Below are 17,589 nucleotides of genomic sequence, written 5' to 3' on the forward strand. Positions count from 1 at the left end.
TTTGTCTATAATATTTATACTGTCCCAAATATTAATGTCACCTTAAAAGAGCAAAACTTTAAATTACCATTTTCTCTACAAAATAAATGTAATCTATTATATATAGACCAGGAAAAAAATCCAAAAGTTCAAACTCTTAATGTGAAAGCAAGTAGAGAAAAGTTCAAAAGTGAAAAATCTTACACTTTATGTAAACAATTCTTAAGTATGACAAACAGGTGATAATTCAAGTTTATTATCTAGTAAGTCACTGAAAAGATAACTGCATTCATTCATGTACCATAAAATTAGAGAAGATATGAGGACATGCTGTAGTCAGTCAAATAGCCGAGAATCAACATTTTACTATTTTGTCCCAAACTCCTACCACGTGTGTTGGGTAAGTTAACAATTTAAATATCCACATTAAGCTAAACAACAAGCACCTGTTAGCAGTGGACACCGAAACATTTTAATGCTAAAAATGTACACGATATTTAGACACTATTTCACTGGCTGTCAAAAACAGTGACTACTGCCAAATAATTAAATTTAAAATATTGTGCCAGGTCCTCTCAGGGAAATGTGAAATAATACTGATGATCTCACTGTGATTGTTATTTTAATGGGATTAAAGAAAATCCAGAAGTTACAAATTTATGACTGCCAATACTATCTTTGGAGAGTTACGTAAGTACAGCATATAATTAAAGATGGCTTTTTTTAGAAGACTGCCATAAATCAACAAAACCCAACTGTGTCCGGTGGACATGGTAGAGAAAATGGCAATTTTGAGAGGAGTGCTTCTAAAGGCATTTCCTTGGAGGCTCTGAGGTTTTTTTTTCTTCACATTACTGAAAAGTCAAGTAATGTGGTGTGATTACTATAATTCCTACAACACAACTTCCACTTAGAATAGTTACATGTTCCCAAACAAATTTTCTTCTGTCTACCATGCTGGCTTCCATATTCCATGGTCCACTGTCATCTTTTGGTCTTCCTTTGTTGTAGTACAGCAGCCCTCATGCTGCTATCCATTGAGTAGGTAAACCACCAATTCATAGGTGGCCATCATAATGGCTGTGTTTGGAATCTGTCTCACTAGATGAGTTGTCAGACCACGGTAAAGAGACCCATAACCTTCTTCTTGAACAACCAAAGATAGCGTCTGAAAAAAAGATCTGTATTTTGTTCCCTCTTCACGTAGTCTTGTTCTTACAACTTCTGTTTAGGAAAGAAATAAATCATTTTACTTAAAAATTATTAACATCTTTATACTCTTCTTATAACTGAGCATATCCCATTTATCAGTCTGTAAGTATAAGCTCAGGATAAAAAAGGAGTGGCTTCCAATGTGTAGCTTATTGCAACCAGACACATTATAGTAACACCAAACTTCGAATATGGCCAAAATCATGTACATTAATGATAAGACTTTATAGTCTTCGAATGTAAAAAGACACAATAAAACAAAAGTACCAGTGTATATGCTAGATAAACAGATAAAAGGAAGGACAGATATGAGAAGGAGAATAAGGTGAAGCAGCAGGAAAGAGTAGACGTAGCATCCAGAATGAGTATGAAAAGAATATAGTGAGAAACAAGCAGAAAAGATTTTCTAAAAAGTAAAAGTACAAAGAAACAATAGCATTAATAATCTATTCAAAATAGTCCACATATATGAATGTGAAACATCATGTGGACAAAGAAGCTGAAAATATTCAAAACAGTAGCTGCCAGCTATAAAAACCAGCCTGGGAATCAAATAAGCAAAAATCACGAAACTTAAAGATTAGTCAGCACAATATTTCCTCATTTTAAAAGGTGAGATACCGAGAGATTTTGGCCAGCTGAGGGTGGAGGATGGAACAAGAATTCAGAGCTTCCTATGTAACTAACTACTCTTTTTACATCCACGATTTCTCAAATTTTTTCAGCAAAATATTCCTGATGGGCCTGGGGAAATAGTCTAAAACAACCCACAGCAATTGTAACTATTTACTTGAAATCTGTTCTGTCTTAAAGATTCATGCCATTTATGTATTTAACTCCAAAATGTCCTGTTTGGCAGGTGTGGTGGCTCATGCCTGTAATCCTAGCATTCTGGGAGACCGAGGTGGGAAAATCACTTGAGCCCAAGAGTTTGGAACCAGCCTGGGCAACCCAGCAAGACTATGTCTCTACTAAAAATAAAAAAAAATTAGCTGCGCATGGTGGCCTGAGTCCATAGTTCCAGCTACTTGGGAGGCTGGGGCAGGAGGATTACTTGAGCCTTGGCGTTCAAGTATGCAGTGAGCTGTGATCATGTCACTGCACTCAAGCTGGATGACAGAGTGAGATCCTGTTTATTAGAAAAAAAAAAAAGAACAAAGTATCTTGTTTATCAACTGTACCTCTTCTTGTAATGAAATCCTCTCACTTCAAGGGAAAAGACGCTTAAACTTCAAAACTCTATCCCTTACACCTTAGCGGCCACCATCCTAACCCACCCACAGGAGGTCAGTACCTAAACAATATTGCTGATACTGTCCTATTTTGTCTTCTTTTAGAAAAGTCAGGAACTTCCTTCAGAAAGTTGAGATAAGTTCATAGTCCAACCTAGTCAGAGTTTGTTTCATAAATTATCATTAGAGCAAACACTTATTTTCTAGGCCTGTCTCATTTTTCCTGATACGATATACAATGGAGAAGAAAAATGTTAATCAGTCAAGTGAACAAAAATGAAGCGCTTACATTAAAAAACAAATCTTAAATATGCAAAAATCAAAAGCTACACTTAAATAAAATAATCAAAAACGCTACCAAGAAACCTCAGCAGGTAGCAGATAAATTCTTAAGTGATTTATCTAGCTGTTAATGAAATAGGCTATTATAAAAACTTAAATACAGAAATAAACGAAGAAATTATTAACATATACTTATTTGTCAACATGAAACAATGCAAAATATAGCTTGGTCTTTGGGATTACAGACTTTAATTCAAATTTGAGTTTCACCATTATTATGTATGTATGTGACCTACTTATTTAATGTTTACAAATAAAATACAAGTTATTTAATGTTTACGTTTCTTTTCAGTACTCCATTTGAAAAGGAGAACAATTCTGGTTATGTTCTAGCATAACAGGAAAAATAAATAGATAATTTTTATGTAGATTAGTAGTAATGTATGTAAACTATCTACCATAGCACGTACATACAGGCGTTTTTCAAAAATTAGAAACTTGCCCCCAAGTCAAGAAGCTGAAGTGAGTAAGGGTGGAATTTGACTGACTTCAGAGCTCATGCTCAATCACCACCATGCTATTTGATAGCAAGCATAATACTGACCTATTATTAATACAGCCTACATTACTTAACCAGATTTAATTTCATTATGAACTCCCAAGAATTGTATTTTGTTATGCCAGAATGCAGTAAAATTATAAATCTTTAATAAGTGAGGTGTTGGCTGGGGTGGGAAAATATTTCTGATTTAATAAAATATTACTCATATAAACCCAACTGTTCTTACCATGTGGATATGCTATAGTTGTGGCACAAGTTTTTGAGGTGGCAGCAGCTAGCATCATTCCCACAAAATCTGATGCTTCTTTCACAGACTCTTCATCATTTTCCATTGTAGAAGCAGTCTTATGTTCCAGTACTTTTTGTTTTATACTTTCATAAATAACAAAATGGATAACAGTCTCTGATATACCAGCATATGAAGCAGACATGCCCCTATAAAATCCTTTTAGTCCATCTGTCTGATACACTTTACGAACACATTCAAAAGCACCCATTCGCCTTTCCCCACGGTTCCTAAAAAGCAAAAAGAAACATCTCACTGATAAATCAAATAGCACAGGTTTTTAAATAAAGTAAGTGAAGTATGGTAAAATATGTCACTCTAACAATAAAGAATGGTCTTCTTTAATTCATAAAGAATTAAATTAGAATTTTAAAACAATATTCATATTATAGATTTCCTATTCATTTGTCCCAAATTTGTCATATTAAATGGGTGATATAAATTCCAGTTCTAAATAAGTTGAATTTCCTTTGCATTTAGTAACACAAATAGAATGACTGAGACACTAATGATGATAGCATATCATAAAGCAAGCAGTGTGATTAATTAAAATTCTCTGCACATGAGGGATTCTCTTCCAACCCCATTCACAGTCTCCCCAAGAAGTGATAGCATGAATATAAGTCAAACTCCCTGTGATCATTTAAAGGCAATGGCCATGTCAGTCTCCCTGGTTAATATGAATGAGAACCTATAATGTTATAAAGTATTTATTCAGTAATCTGTCTAAGACAAATTTTTTAGTTCTCCTTAAGGGGGCAGTACTTACTCTTATAGAATACAAAATCTCCTCCTACATATGCATATAATTTTGAGTTTTAACCTTACACTGGTTCCACCAAAAGGACTTTATCTATAAGAGATAGGTTTAAATGCTACCTATAAAAGAAATATAAAATTTACCTATTTGTAAATTATTTCTAACTTGTTTCTGACATAAAACCACAACTACAACACTCATCTAATCACCTACAGATTCCACCAGTTTTATGAGCTGATTGTCTTTAGATATTGAACACCTATTAGATAAATGACACACATAACCAACTGTAACTAGTTTCCGCCAATAGAGATCCTTGTTACAAATCCTAAATGGTGACATATGAGCCCTATTTTTGTTTTTTCTTCTTTTTTTTTTTTTAACAGATGGAATCTCAGTAGTGCAGTAATGGCTCATTGCAGCCTCAAACTCCTGGGCTCAAGCAATCCTCCTTCCTCAGCCTCCCAGGTAGCTAGGACTATAGACATGCATTTTTTTGTAAGATGAAGTCTTGCAATGTTGCCCAGGCTGATCTCAAAACTCCTGGCCTCAAGCAATCCTCCTGTCTTGGCCTCCCAAAGTGCTGGGATTACAGGCATGAGCCACTGCACCCAGCCCTCAGCCCTATAAACTAGAATCCTCAAGTCAACCTTTCATTATTACCCCATCCCTAACCAATTCCCCACCCTCACAAGCATAAGAATTGTGCTAGCTTGTGCTATAACTGTAAGTGGGAAAAAAATAATATTAAAGAGTTTTAAGTCATGCCTGTAATCCCAGCACTTTGGGAGGCCAAGGCACAGATCACTTGAGGTCGGGAGTTTGAGACCAGCCTGACGAACATGGAGAAATCCCACCTCTACTGAAAAAAAAAATACAAAATCAGCTGGGTGTGGTAGTGCAAGCCTGTAATCCCAGCTACTTGGGAGGCTGGGGCAGAAGAACTGCTTGAACCCAGATGGCAGAGGTTGCGGTGAGCCAAGATCGTGCCATTACACTCCAGCGTGGGCAACAAGAGCGAAACTCCATCTCAGAAAAAAAAGAAAAAGAGTTGTAAGTCATGCTTTTCCTAGATTCCTTACAGAGCAACCCTAAACATAGTGAAACCTAACTCTGGTAGTTTACAATAGTAAACTAGCATCCCGTACTTTCTAAGCTTTGGAATAAGTCTTAGTTACTATTACTTTTCAGATATTTGGCTTTAAGAAATAAACTTGGAGTTTTGCTACAACACTTAAGATTTCATTAAAATATCTATTTTAGATGAAACAATTAGATATTTCTTTTCAAGTTTCCAAACAGTATATAGTTCAATGTGACAGAAGATGGAAAACAGGTATCTTAGCAGGCATAATTGTTAATGATTTGTTAGCTTTTAAACCTATTGGAGGTAACACTATTTTCCAAACACCAAAATATAAAAACAGAAGAAACATGTTATACACAGAACCTACTCCGGACTAAAAGTCTAAAACAGTTCAAAACCATTATTATTGTAACATATAACATAGGACCATCTCTCTACTTAAAAGTATTATCTTTCCCTAGTCTCTACTGTAAAGTCAATAGGAGAGTTAAGATGGCAAGACTCTATACAACACTGCTTTTGGCCTACTCTCAGTTCCCAGAACACCAAAGGCTCTACACTTTAGAACCTCTCAAGTTTGCAACAGTTGGTTCCTCTGCTTAACATAGGTTCAAAAAACCATTCCTTGATTATTCCATTTAAAATTAGTTCCCACTGTTTCCAAGTGCATCTCTAAAACATAGCAGCATCTGCTAATACAGATTTGTTGAACGAATGAATCTTGCTATTGTAAAGTGGTCTGTGGTAACAGATGATATACGCAAACTATTTCTCAGCCTAGAGTTCTCTATACATAAGGTCACTAAATTTAAGCAATGATTCTCAAACATTCAGTCTAGACTAGCTGACCTTGTGGTTTATTTAGCTCTGCGAGGCCAAGTATAAATACCCATGCAGGGGAAGTACTACCTTTTGGCTGGGTTAATTTATCTCTTTCTTTTCTTGTTTTTTCTCTATGGAATCTTTCTAGCCACTCTTTTTAAAACAAAACAAAAAAACAACAACACATATTAATAATACACTTTTCTCACCTGGAAAAGCTCATACTGTCAACTATTACATTATCTTTTTTCTGATGGCAGACCCAAGTTTGAAAACTAAACTACAACAGCAAAAAACAAATTCAGCAGCAAAAGGTAAGAAAAAAAAAACTGTAGAAAAAAATTAGTTAAATCCACTTTAACCATTGTAAGGAGTTAACATACCTTGCATCAAGCTGTAACCGAGTCTTTATAAGCCAAATGGGGTTGGTTGCTGTGATTGCAGTAAAACCTAAACAAACATGTTTAAAATGAACTCTGGTAAAAATGAAGAATACACTATTAACTTTAAGGTTTTAAAAATTATATCAATCTACATTCAAGAAAATGTATATAAATATTTAAACTATTAATTTGTGTGTATGTTACTTTCATTTTACAAATCCATACGACAAACATTAATCTTCATTTCCAATCTATATGAATTCTCAAATTCTGTCCTTAACTAACAGATTCTTTCAAGAGCAAAATGAATATGAATTGCTTTTAAAATTTAGAATATCCTTTAGGGTACTCTCTACTGTCTAAGCTGAATTCAGAAATCCATCTCTACAAACACATAGACAATTTGTGTATTCTATGGCTAAAAAGCATGCACTTGGGATCCTAAAAACCAGTTAGAAAAACAGCTACCTGGGATTCAATTAGCATCCCAAATCACCACATTCAAAATGAATTCTCCATAAATGTCAAATTTTACCAATATTTTGATCTTTAGTTGATTATATAGTAGAAAAGACTGTTTGGCCCATGAATACTTTCTACATATTACTAATACTGTTAAAATAATGGTATCACAGAAGTAAGATTTTTGTTAGGGTTAATAGGACAGATCTATTTTCATCTACTTAAACACATACAAAAACTCAAAAGTTCAAAAAATTACAAATTGGAAGCTCCCTCTTACTTTTATAGACATGGAAGAAAGAAACTCAGGGTAGAAGACAGCTCTAGTTTACTTTAAAAGTAAAGTACTATGTACTAAGTATTGGTGCAAAATGGTGGTCACCTAAGATGGCTCATTCCAGGTAGTAAATTAAGATCTACCTGGAACAGTCTGTTTCTAGGCTAGTGTATATGTTTTACTTGCCACCTTCCTAGCTATGGAAAAACAGCACACTAAATACAATCTTTACAGAAACTTACAAAGATTGCTCTATCTACACAAAACAGGGTTTTAGTTTACACAGACTTCATATAACTACTCACGTTAAGCTACATTTATTCAACTGGCCTTTAAATTCAATAAAAACTTATGTGCAGAAATGTTTAAGGATCTTAACTGTTTTAATATTCCTATCAAATACTAGCAGGTCAAGCACATTATTTTTATAAAGGTAGCTTATGATCAGTATATTTAAGATGAGTAAAGTACTTACAGGAACAGAAGTGCTATAATGTACTTAAGAATAATTTTTAAAAAAATTAATATTGATATACAGATCCAATCATAAACCTTTCTTGGCTTTCAAAGGTATTATCTACATATGCAAAATAATTAGACTAAATAGTTTACAAAGCTGAATTTGGTCTCACAAGGTTCTTTTCTATGTCAGTAACTGGTTAACTCAAATTTTACTTCCTTAACCCACTGTTTTAACACTGTAGAAATAGCCAGATGTTACACAGATGGATGCTCCAATTAAATCTATTTAGCAAACAAGATAAATAGAGCAAAAATTCCGTTTAAATAACTCCTTTAATACTTTTGTAAAGATTACATAATCTACATTTCTCTTAAGTGCTTTTTAATACTACATACATAAGTATAAAACTAGAATGGGACCAAGAATTTTAGACGCATCAGCAGGTACTAAATTGATAAAATTTAAAGTGTTGAGCAGATTGCCAGGAACATCTTTTTAAATAAAAAGTTCTTTTCATGCATCTATTTTTGGTAAAAGAAATGAAAAGAAAAACATAAAACTATCAGTCCAGTTTAAATATTTTTCTTGCATGGTTCTAGCTTAACTGAGAACAAAGTTGTAGAGTATTATTTTTTTCTTCTTTTGAACCTCATTTTTCTAAGTGAAAAGGCTAGGATATTCAAATTATATTTTAAAGCAATCAGACATCAATGTTCTGGTAAAACTCCAATTTAATGATTCTTGTTTTATAAACTTAAATATTTGTATTAGCTGAATGTCTGTACAGCAAAATTAAGGGTTTATTAGTAAAAAGCTGCTAAGCAGCATAAACCAACAAAATATTCTGCATTACTAACAATAATTTTTATTAATCATTTTGTAGAACTCTTAAGAAAAACAATTTGCTTTTTATTGAATTTTAAAAGCTTAAAAATGGGAATCGTTACATCAAACTTAAAAAAAAAAAGCCAATCTAGGTGAAAGTTCTCATTCATCTTATTATGCTTAATTTGTAAAGAAGATGGGCACCTAAGTTTTTTATTTATATTTTTTTTTTTTTTTTAAATAAAAGCTCTATTTCTAAAAACATAAAGTTAATACCCAAGCTTCTGTCCATAATACTCTTCCAAGTCACAAAAGATTTTGAGGCTGGAAAAAAACCCATACATAAAAAACTTTACAATAATACAATAAATTTTTGTAAATGTTAGGAATAAAACTTTTTAAAGATCCCAAAATTATAAATTATTCTCTGTACATATTAGTATAATGTCAGAAAGCAAACAACAGGTATTTCTCACTTAACTAAAACTCATTTCCAAGCACAAATTAACCTATGTAACAGGACACATTAAAATTTAGGTAAGTGAGAGAATGTCATCTTATCCCTATGTAATTGCTATTATCAGCAAGCTATGTTTACTACGGTTGCTCTGGCTCAATTCTCCTAATGAGAGCTAGCTCTTAATAAAGACACTAGCCTAACTGCAAGCAAACCATAGGTTAGGTAAATAATCTAGGCACAATCCGCTATTAGCCTTTTACCACTTAAAACTCAGGTCCTTGAGTTTTATGCTATTATTCTCCTAACCAAAGACACTTTAACAAACTAAATAGACATGACTAGACTAATTACATCTAATAAATATAATCTACTAATCTAATAAATAAAGCCAATGGAATAAAACAAAAATTTATCATAACTTAGCATTATATATGGTAAGGCAATTTGAGGTTAGCCAAAGCTAAACATTCTTCGTAATACTTATAAGACGAACGCACACAAAGATACTGGGAATGGTGCCCCTGAAATTTAGAAATTGCCTATTACTTTTTATTTTTCATTTTAATTTTGTGACATTTTGATAACATGCTAATTTATATTAAGATTCTGAGCACCCAGTGAAACATTAAAATAAACTTAAGATGACATGAGGGATCCATTTGTAAGTGAAGAAGAACTAATATTGTTCCACAGTCAGTTAAAGCAAAGTGCCAGTATATTGGCCATATTGTTAGTAGGGTGGTTAGCGTATTAGAAAGCTTAAAAAACATTAAAAAAAAACTATTTTAAAAGTTTTGCTTTATTGAAGACTCCATTTGATAGTTGTCAACCAATTAAAAACCAGATTAACAGAAAAATTCTGCTTAAACTTGCTGAAAATGTTTTCATTAAGTGAGTGATACCTGTAGTGTTGCATTTTCAGTACTTTTTATTTAAACTAACTTCTGTAAGAACAAAGCCCACCTAACCTCCTAAGAGAAATGTATTAATACTACTTTTTAAAGTAATTAAAACTAAAACAGCTAAGATCCCATATATTCTTATCCTGCATTTATTTGCAAAGTAATGATATTAAAATCTATTTATTTATTTAGTTTTTTTGCAAAAAAGCTCTAAGAAAGCCAAGTATCAACAGACAAAAGAATGGAAAGCATTGTATTAGGCTTTTAAATTATGTTATGCTAAGCAAAGAGAACTATGATTTTGTCTAAAACTTTTAAGATAGTATAATATCATTTATAGCAATACATATATATATATATATATATATATATAGTTAACAAATTCTTTGGGGGTCAAGGCTGTTATGGCCAAGCTGAAGACCCCAGGCTTTTATTACATGATGACTGAAAGGTATCTTTCTTCCTTCTAGAAGGAATATTATAATGGGATCAGACTTAGCCTTTATAAAATACGCAATGCACACACAAATTCAGGAAATAAAAGTTAATTTCCCGCCTTCTAATTCCACAGCTATTACAAAATCCCAGGGTGTGTTTCTTATACTACAGGCTGCAAGAGATGCTCAGATCAGTACTCACGAGGTTTAAGTTAGTCCATATTTCTACAGGAAGTGACCTGCGGATGGGGAGCATGAGATGACACGATCTCACTCTTTTCTCGGGAGAAATGTACAGTAAATGCCTAAAATAGACACAGGCTTTTCTGTATCATAACAACAAGCAGTGACCTCATCAGAAACATGTGTACAAACTGAATCCCATTGGAAGGATTTGAGAAATATTTACTGTGAGATCTAACTTTTTTGAAAATTTTAAGTTTAAAAAAAAGAAATATCAAAATGGGCCATTTAAAAAAATGTACCGAGTACTGAAAATCCTGCCATCTGCAGCAGTTTCAGAATCTAAATACTTACCTAAAAGAAGATCAATTCTGCCTTAAAGAAAAAATGCTAACCTTGTCAAAAGGGAATATTTAGAGGGGATCATCATGTCCCATTTTCCTACCACTATTATCTACTATGATTAAGGAGCTGAAAACACAATTTCTATTCTTTAACAATCAGCCTACTTAGCAAATCTTAAAAAAAAAAAAAAAAAAGCCCAACAGAATATTCAAGTAACTTCATTTTGGAGCTATTTATATAAATTTTTAATAAAATAAAGTATATATTGCTACAATAGTACCTTTCACCTTTTGCACTATGGCCAGTAATATTGCACATCCATATTTATGAAATATTTTGCATTATTTTGTATTTAATTTCTTGTGTTCTACAAAACAAAAAACAGGAAGAATGTTTACACACAAACACACAAAACATCTGTCCAACCATCCATCTGGCTGAATTAACTGCCATGGACAAATAAAATATTGTTTAAAAATATTTCATAAATGCAAGACAATACCTGTATTTAATGAGTAAAAGCCTTTATTATAATGAAGTTTAAATCTAATAGAAAAACATAAATTGAAAAATAACAGTGTATACTGTAAGCAAATCAAACCCACTAGGTATGTAGGAAACATTCAATAAATGTAAGTATTTTAAAAACTGAGAAGTAACTGTATGAATATATAATCCAATTAAAATCAGAATTCATTTCCTGTACATTTATAATGTTGTATATAAAAGTATATACATGCCAGATAAAATCTTTTAAAAATTGGGAATTACTATAAAGAAAGAAGTAATAAATTTTTTTTGCATACATCTGTGCCTAGGTGTGTATACAGAGGAATATACAGTTAATTTAAACAAAATATACAGGCAAGAAAACAGATACCCTGAATAGCTAAGATTTATTTAGTCTGTCAAAAGTCATGTGTAAGAGGAAAAACAGGCAGCCAAAATATTAAAAGTCAACATTATTTAATTTGATTATCCTCACAAATGGAAAAACTTCAATGCATGAAAATTTATAACTCAATTTTAAAGGCTTACAAATTCTATAGTGTGCACTACAACAAATAAAAAGATCCACTTTAAATAAACTCTCCTTTTAATAAGTACATTTTTAGTATCTAACTTAAACATGAGTTCATATGGATAAAATGCAAAATGAATTGAAAGGTCACTTGGAATAAAAATTACGTATACACTCTGTCTTATAAATCCTTAATGGGTGTGCTATTTGGTGTGCTAAAATCTTGCAGACAGTATCATTAACAGTCTATTTTAGTGTGTTTTTGTGTACTAAAGTGACAAGGTTAGCATTTTTTTCCCTTTAAAATAGAGTTAAAAATGATTTTCCCAGAACTATCTTTAAGTACTTCATACTCCCAAATCTTTATTCATATTTAGACCTACAAAAATAATCCTAAAAAACCCCCGAGTAATCTGGTCTAGATTATTTCAAGAACAAAGGGGGCAAAAGGCTACCTTAATAAGTCTGCATTGGACCATTCAGTTTTACCCACCATATAGTTATGTATAAAACTGCAAAGCTAAATGTTAATGCTCATGAATAGAAGCTCTGAAAGCACAATTCTCGGAACAATGTAACTGCAAACAAATTCAAGCAGTATAATCTATGAACAAGTCTGAGACTACCAGTTTACCAAAACTCAAGGAATTCAAGTTGGGAAATGGTATTAACGTACAGATAAAAACAAACTACATATCAACATTTGTACACATTTGAGAAAAAAGTGCAAACTGACAATTCCAAAATTCTTTGCAATGCGATACAAACACAGTAATAAATTCTGATGACCTACTCTAATGAAATAAGATGTTCCAGTGGAAATAAAGATATTCTGAACCTCTACATTTGCAATACTGATATAACAAATATCAATTTAAAATGGCTGCTCATCTACTTTCTAGATTTCAGTTCGTTCAAATAAGATTAACATTTCTTTATGATTATCTGAGGTTAAAAGCCAAAAACATAATCACTGATAATTCAGAAATAAATTTTTAAAGAACCTGATAGAGTGGTTATAAGGTTTGTCACTGGTCACCAACCTTTACCTTATATCCAATCAAATTCATAGGGGAAAAATCCTATCTATTAATATTCAACATCTGTAAAAATTACATTAAAAATAATTCTAGTTGTAACAACATAGTCTCTATGACACTAAATCAAAGAACTAATTTTCAAAATCCAAATCTATGTAGACCACCTGACTCATTCCATGAGTAAACTAACACAGGTTTGTGCAAATTACATAAATTGTCCAAGGCCTCCTTATTGGTAAATCAGAGTAATTTCACCATTTTGACCTTTAGATTGCCTCTTCCAGTTTTAAAGCTTCAGTGAGTCAATCGACAATCATTAAATATAAAAAGCCTTAAAACCAATTTGTAATATGAGGGGGCTATCGATCTTTAAGAGATTTGTATTTCAAACTTACTTCATGAAGTATATAGGTCAAATGGATTCAATTTATTTCTAAACTGAAAGTGTTTAACAGTTCAAGGCACTCACTCATTATTAAGTACATAATTGACACTCAATTTATTGATCAACAGCTGATGAATGCAGCTGCAGTTTATAAAGTCATAGTATAATTTGAAAATGTGAGATACGGGTAAATACGCAATAAATCTTAAATACTGGAGAGAATTTTCTATTGGAAATCAAAGTTCATGGATGGCTCTGTCCAACATGCATAATAGCAAATGATTCCAGAATGAGACTGGTCAAACCAACCTCCAACTGCTTATCTTTACGGCAGTGCAAAGACCTAAAACTAGTTATTTTAATTCAGAATCATATATACTTATCAGTGATGACAGAAACAGAGAGTTCCTGGAAACATTTCTATAGTAAGCATGTACACACAGCCAGTGTCTAAATTTTAGGTACTATCTAGTGTAATTTACGTGGAATAATAAACAATTTAAAAATATACACATAGTAAGTGAATTATCAATAATTTATCACTCATAAAAATTTCAGCATTTCAGCACAGGACAAAATGAATACTTTACCAAGAATTGCCGACACATTTCAGACAGAAGCCAAAACATGCAGCAAAAAGGGAAAAGGCACTAACAGAAATTGAGGAGAGAAGTGTAAATTATAGCTCCATAATTTATTTATATTGTAATTATGGTTGGATTCTTAAAACTATTAACAATGATCACTAAACATTCAGTGGACTACACAAGGCAATATAAATATATTTACCTGTACCCTAGCATGTAAACTCCTAACTACAAAAATGTCACCTGATGAAGACTTTACATATACCTAATTTGTTTTATATCAATAAATGTAAAAACCATCTAATAATGAAAAGCACATTAATCATCAATTTTTCAATACAAACTTATAATTCAATATAAAGCCTCTAGGTTTCAGAAAGTTTTTTGTTTTTTAATATCATACATTCATACCTGCCATTGCAGCTGAAATCATGTGTACTTGGGTAGAATCAGGATCAAATACATCATTCAACTTTTCCTTGCAGTTTGAATAAGCAGCAAAGTATATTGCTCTAAAATAGAGATTTTAGATTTATCAATAAGCATGTTCTTCATGCGTAAGATTTAAATATAAATTGAACTTCATAATTTTAGAATGGAGAAATTTAAAAACCATAAACAAAGTCTTAGCCATATTCTCATGTAACATTAGATTTACACATTTCACAAATACCCTGAAGTACTTTTTGTATTGACTCATTAAAATAAGACAGTATCAAATGTAAAGTTCCTACCATTCATCCGCAAACAAACAGGCGCCTGTCCAATACTCTGATAGCCACTTAACTCACTGAAACTTGGTATCCAAGAAGATAAAACAAAAAAAGGAAAATTTTTAAAAAAAGAAAATAACTAATTTAAACAAAAAGTATTTAAGATTATGATGTTTAGAAACTAAATGAGTGAATAAGGCTGTATGGCTGGTGCAATGCTAAGGCTAAATAGTTACTGGAGATAAGTAGATATGGTATGAGCATTTAACATATGATTTTTTGATGGGGAGAAGAAAGTAAAGCAGATCCAATTGATTAAAGTATATGCTCAACAACTTTAAGATACTGTGGCATATTCTCATTCATTCTACACATGCAGTAATTCACGTTATCTTTAAAGAGACAAAACAATTCCAACAAAAGAAACCAGACCCATCAGGTGTCAGCCTATGTTTTCCAATGTCTGTAAACACTGAATGAAATTAAATTATTTCCCTCATTGTTAACTTACTGACTACGATTTGATGCCTCCCCGCCACCTCCTCTATGTTAACTTCCCACGCTTTGAATTATTTGCTTGCTATATAAAATATCATGTTATTTCCAACAATCCTGATTACTTATCCAATAACAGAGTAGACAAGTACAAACGAGGAGAATTTCACTCTTGTACCTTTTTTACTGCGCTTAAGAAAAAAGGAAAATTGATATAACTTAAAATGAAACATTCTACTTTATGAGAAAGAAAAACATAAATTACACTTGATACCAAACTGGGAAGAGGAATAAACAATGAATGCATTTCCAGAAATCAGTAAGAAAAAAAGAAATCCTAATGAGAAAGTGGCCATGAAATATATACAGGCAATTCACAGGAGATTTATACAAATGACAAATTGTAAGAAACAAAGTATGACTGTACCAAAATTAAATAAATACATATTAAAACAGTGAAAAAAATCCCTTTCGGTCCATTTGGTAAGTATTAAAAAAAGATGGACAGTAGCCAGCATTGGTAAGGATGTGGATAAAGAATAAAAATCTAGTATGCCTTTTTATAGTAAGGCAATTTTCACTAGTCTTAAATATGCATATGTCTTTTTATCCAGAAATCCTAATTTTAGGTAGTGATCCTAAGAAAATATATTTCCTAAAGTGTTTAAAGATTTATTGAACCATTGTTTATACAGTGAAAATCTAAAAAATCTAAATGTTAATAAGGAAATGTTTATTAATGATGGAATACTATACAATTAAAAAACACAAATTACCATGGAAAAACTTCAAGTTAAATTAGGTTAAACATTTAGTATGATTGAGTTTATGTAAGGTGTAATACATAGCAAGTATACACATTTTTATGTATATGATCACCCAGAAAAATTACTAGAAGAATATACATGAACTGTCTATTAATGGTGGTTATCTATGAGAAGTGTGTGTTTGGGAAGGTACACAGGGTGAGAGGTGATGTGTTTAGGGTAGAAACTTTATGCTATACATTTTTTTTTTTTTTTTAAACGAGACAGAGTCTTCCTATGTTGCTCAGGCTGGTTTTGAATTACGGGTCTCACATGATCCTCCCACCTCAGCCTCCCAAGAAGATGGGATTACATGCATGAGCCACTGTATTTGGTGTTTTTATTCTTTTCCTTAAAGTTTTTTTTTTTTTTTTTTTTTTTTTATAATTAGGATGCAATTTTGGTTATTTTCTTAGAGAAGAGAACCCATAAAAAGTTGAAACCTAATAAATACCAAGACATGGATCTGGCACAAGGTTTGGATTTAGAAAGCGTTTTCACTCTAAATATGAATTTTGCAGTGTTCTATCATGGAAGAGGTTAACAATCTAAGATACAACAGTGTCAGAGAAAAATGACAGTGATGTTTTCATGTCCTTTTGGCTTCCTTCATAGGGAATGGAACCATTCTATCTGTTTGGTTTGCCCCATAAGCCAAAAAATGACTTAGTTTTAAGAGCTCCAGATCTTCCCCTTTCTTACTGCTAGTTCCTTTGGTTGTTCCTTTAAGTTATTAGTTCTTTTGCTTGTTCTCTGTCTTTTGACTTTGTATAAAAACTGCTTCACAATGATCTTACTATGAGGTCCTTTGCACCTACACATGGTGCCATGCCCATCCTTTTAGATGGTTACTGATACCTGTTTGTTACACCATAGGTCTTTATGCTTCTCACCCTGACATCTCTTCAGCATCTTCCTTGATTAGCTACCTTTTTATTATGGTAAAGGCCATGTGCATCACATATTGCCCTTCAATGATACACAAATTCTCATGTTTTCACACTTTTTGTCCCTTTCTTCAACCCTGTTCTAGGCCCTGACATCTTTCCTAGTCCTTTAGTTCTACTTTTCCATTTTGTTTCTTTGAAGTTTAATTTCTATATTGAAAGTGAGAAAGGAGCACTAACTTCAGGCAGAGCGCAGAGCAGGATAGTTATGAAAAGTAGAAAAATTTGAGATACCCTAAATGCCTTTTGGCCCAAGGAAAATACTTATTTAAAAGAATGCTTATTTTTCTTAGAGACAAAATTCTTTGACATGCAAAAGCTGGTTTAGTTAAATGCACAAATCTGCCAAACACTTATCTCAAAATAAGGTTTAGCCCTGTGTAGATTTCCAATTCTGCACCCTCAAATTCTTCTAACTCCTATGGTCAGATGAGAGTATTGCTTATACTGCCATTTCCCCAGAAGACTGAATACAGTGCCACCAGCTACAAGGGGTTTCCAGATTTAGCTTGCAAATATTACTAATTTTGTATCTATGTAATATAAAGATATATAATATCTTCAATATTGTGATTACAACACCTCCCCCAAAAATCTCAGGTCCACCTACAGAATTTTAACATTTAAAATGCCTAT

At 32.3% G+C, this 17,589-nt stretch overlaps 1 protein-coding gene across 1 annotated transcript in view; it reads right to left on the minus strand.

Moving 5' to 3' along the window:
• Positions 1 to 824: 824 nt before the first annotated feature.
• The window catches only part of SLC25A36 (solute carrier family 25 member 36), a 32,191-nt gene continuing 15,426 nt past the window's right edge, over positions 825 to 17,589 (minus strand). Inside the window, exons 4-7 of the mRNA XM_032264841.1 lie at positions 14,404 to 14,504; positions 6,606 to 6,672; positions 3,494 to 3,783; positions 825 to 1,203 (exon numbers count right to left, since the gene is read on the minus strand). Of these exons, the coding sequence (XP_032120732.1) occupies positions 1,010 to 1,203; positions 3,494 to 3,783; positions 6,606 to 6,672; positions 14,404 to 14,504 (652 nt within the window). The 3' untranslated portion in view covers positions 825 to 1,009. The remainder of the gene's footprint in view (positions 1,204 to 3,493; positions 3,784 to 6,605; positions 6,673 to 14,403; positions 14,505 to 17,589) is intronic.

The sequence above is a fragment of the Sapajus apella genome, unplaced genomic scaffold (assembly GCF_009761245.1).
Source record: "Sapajus apella isolate SASKATOON/1434 unplaced genomic scaffold, GSC_monkey_1.0 scaffold4, whole genome shotgun sequence".
Classification (NCBI taxonomy): domain Eukaryota; kingdom Metazoa; phylum Chordata; class Mammalia; order Primates; family Cebidae; genus Sapajus; species Sapajus apella.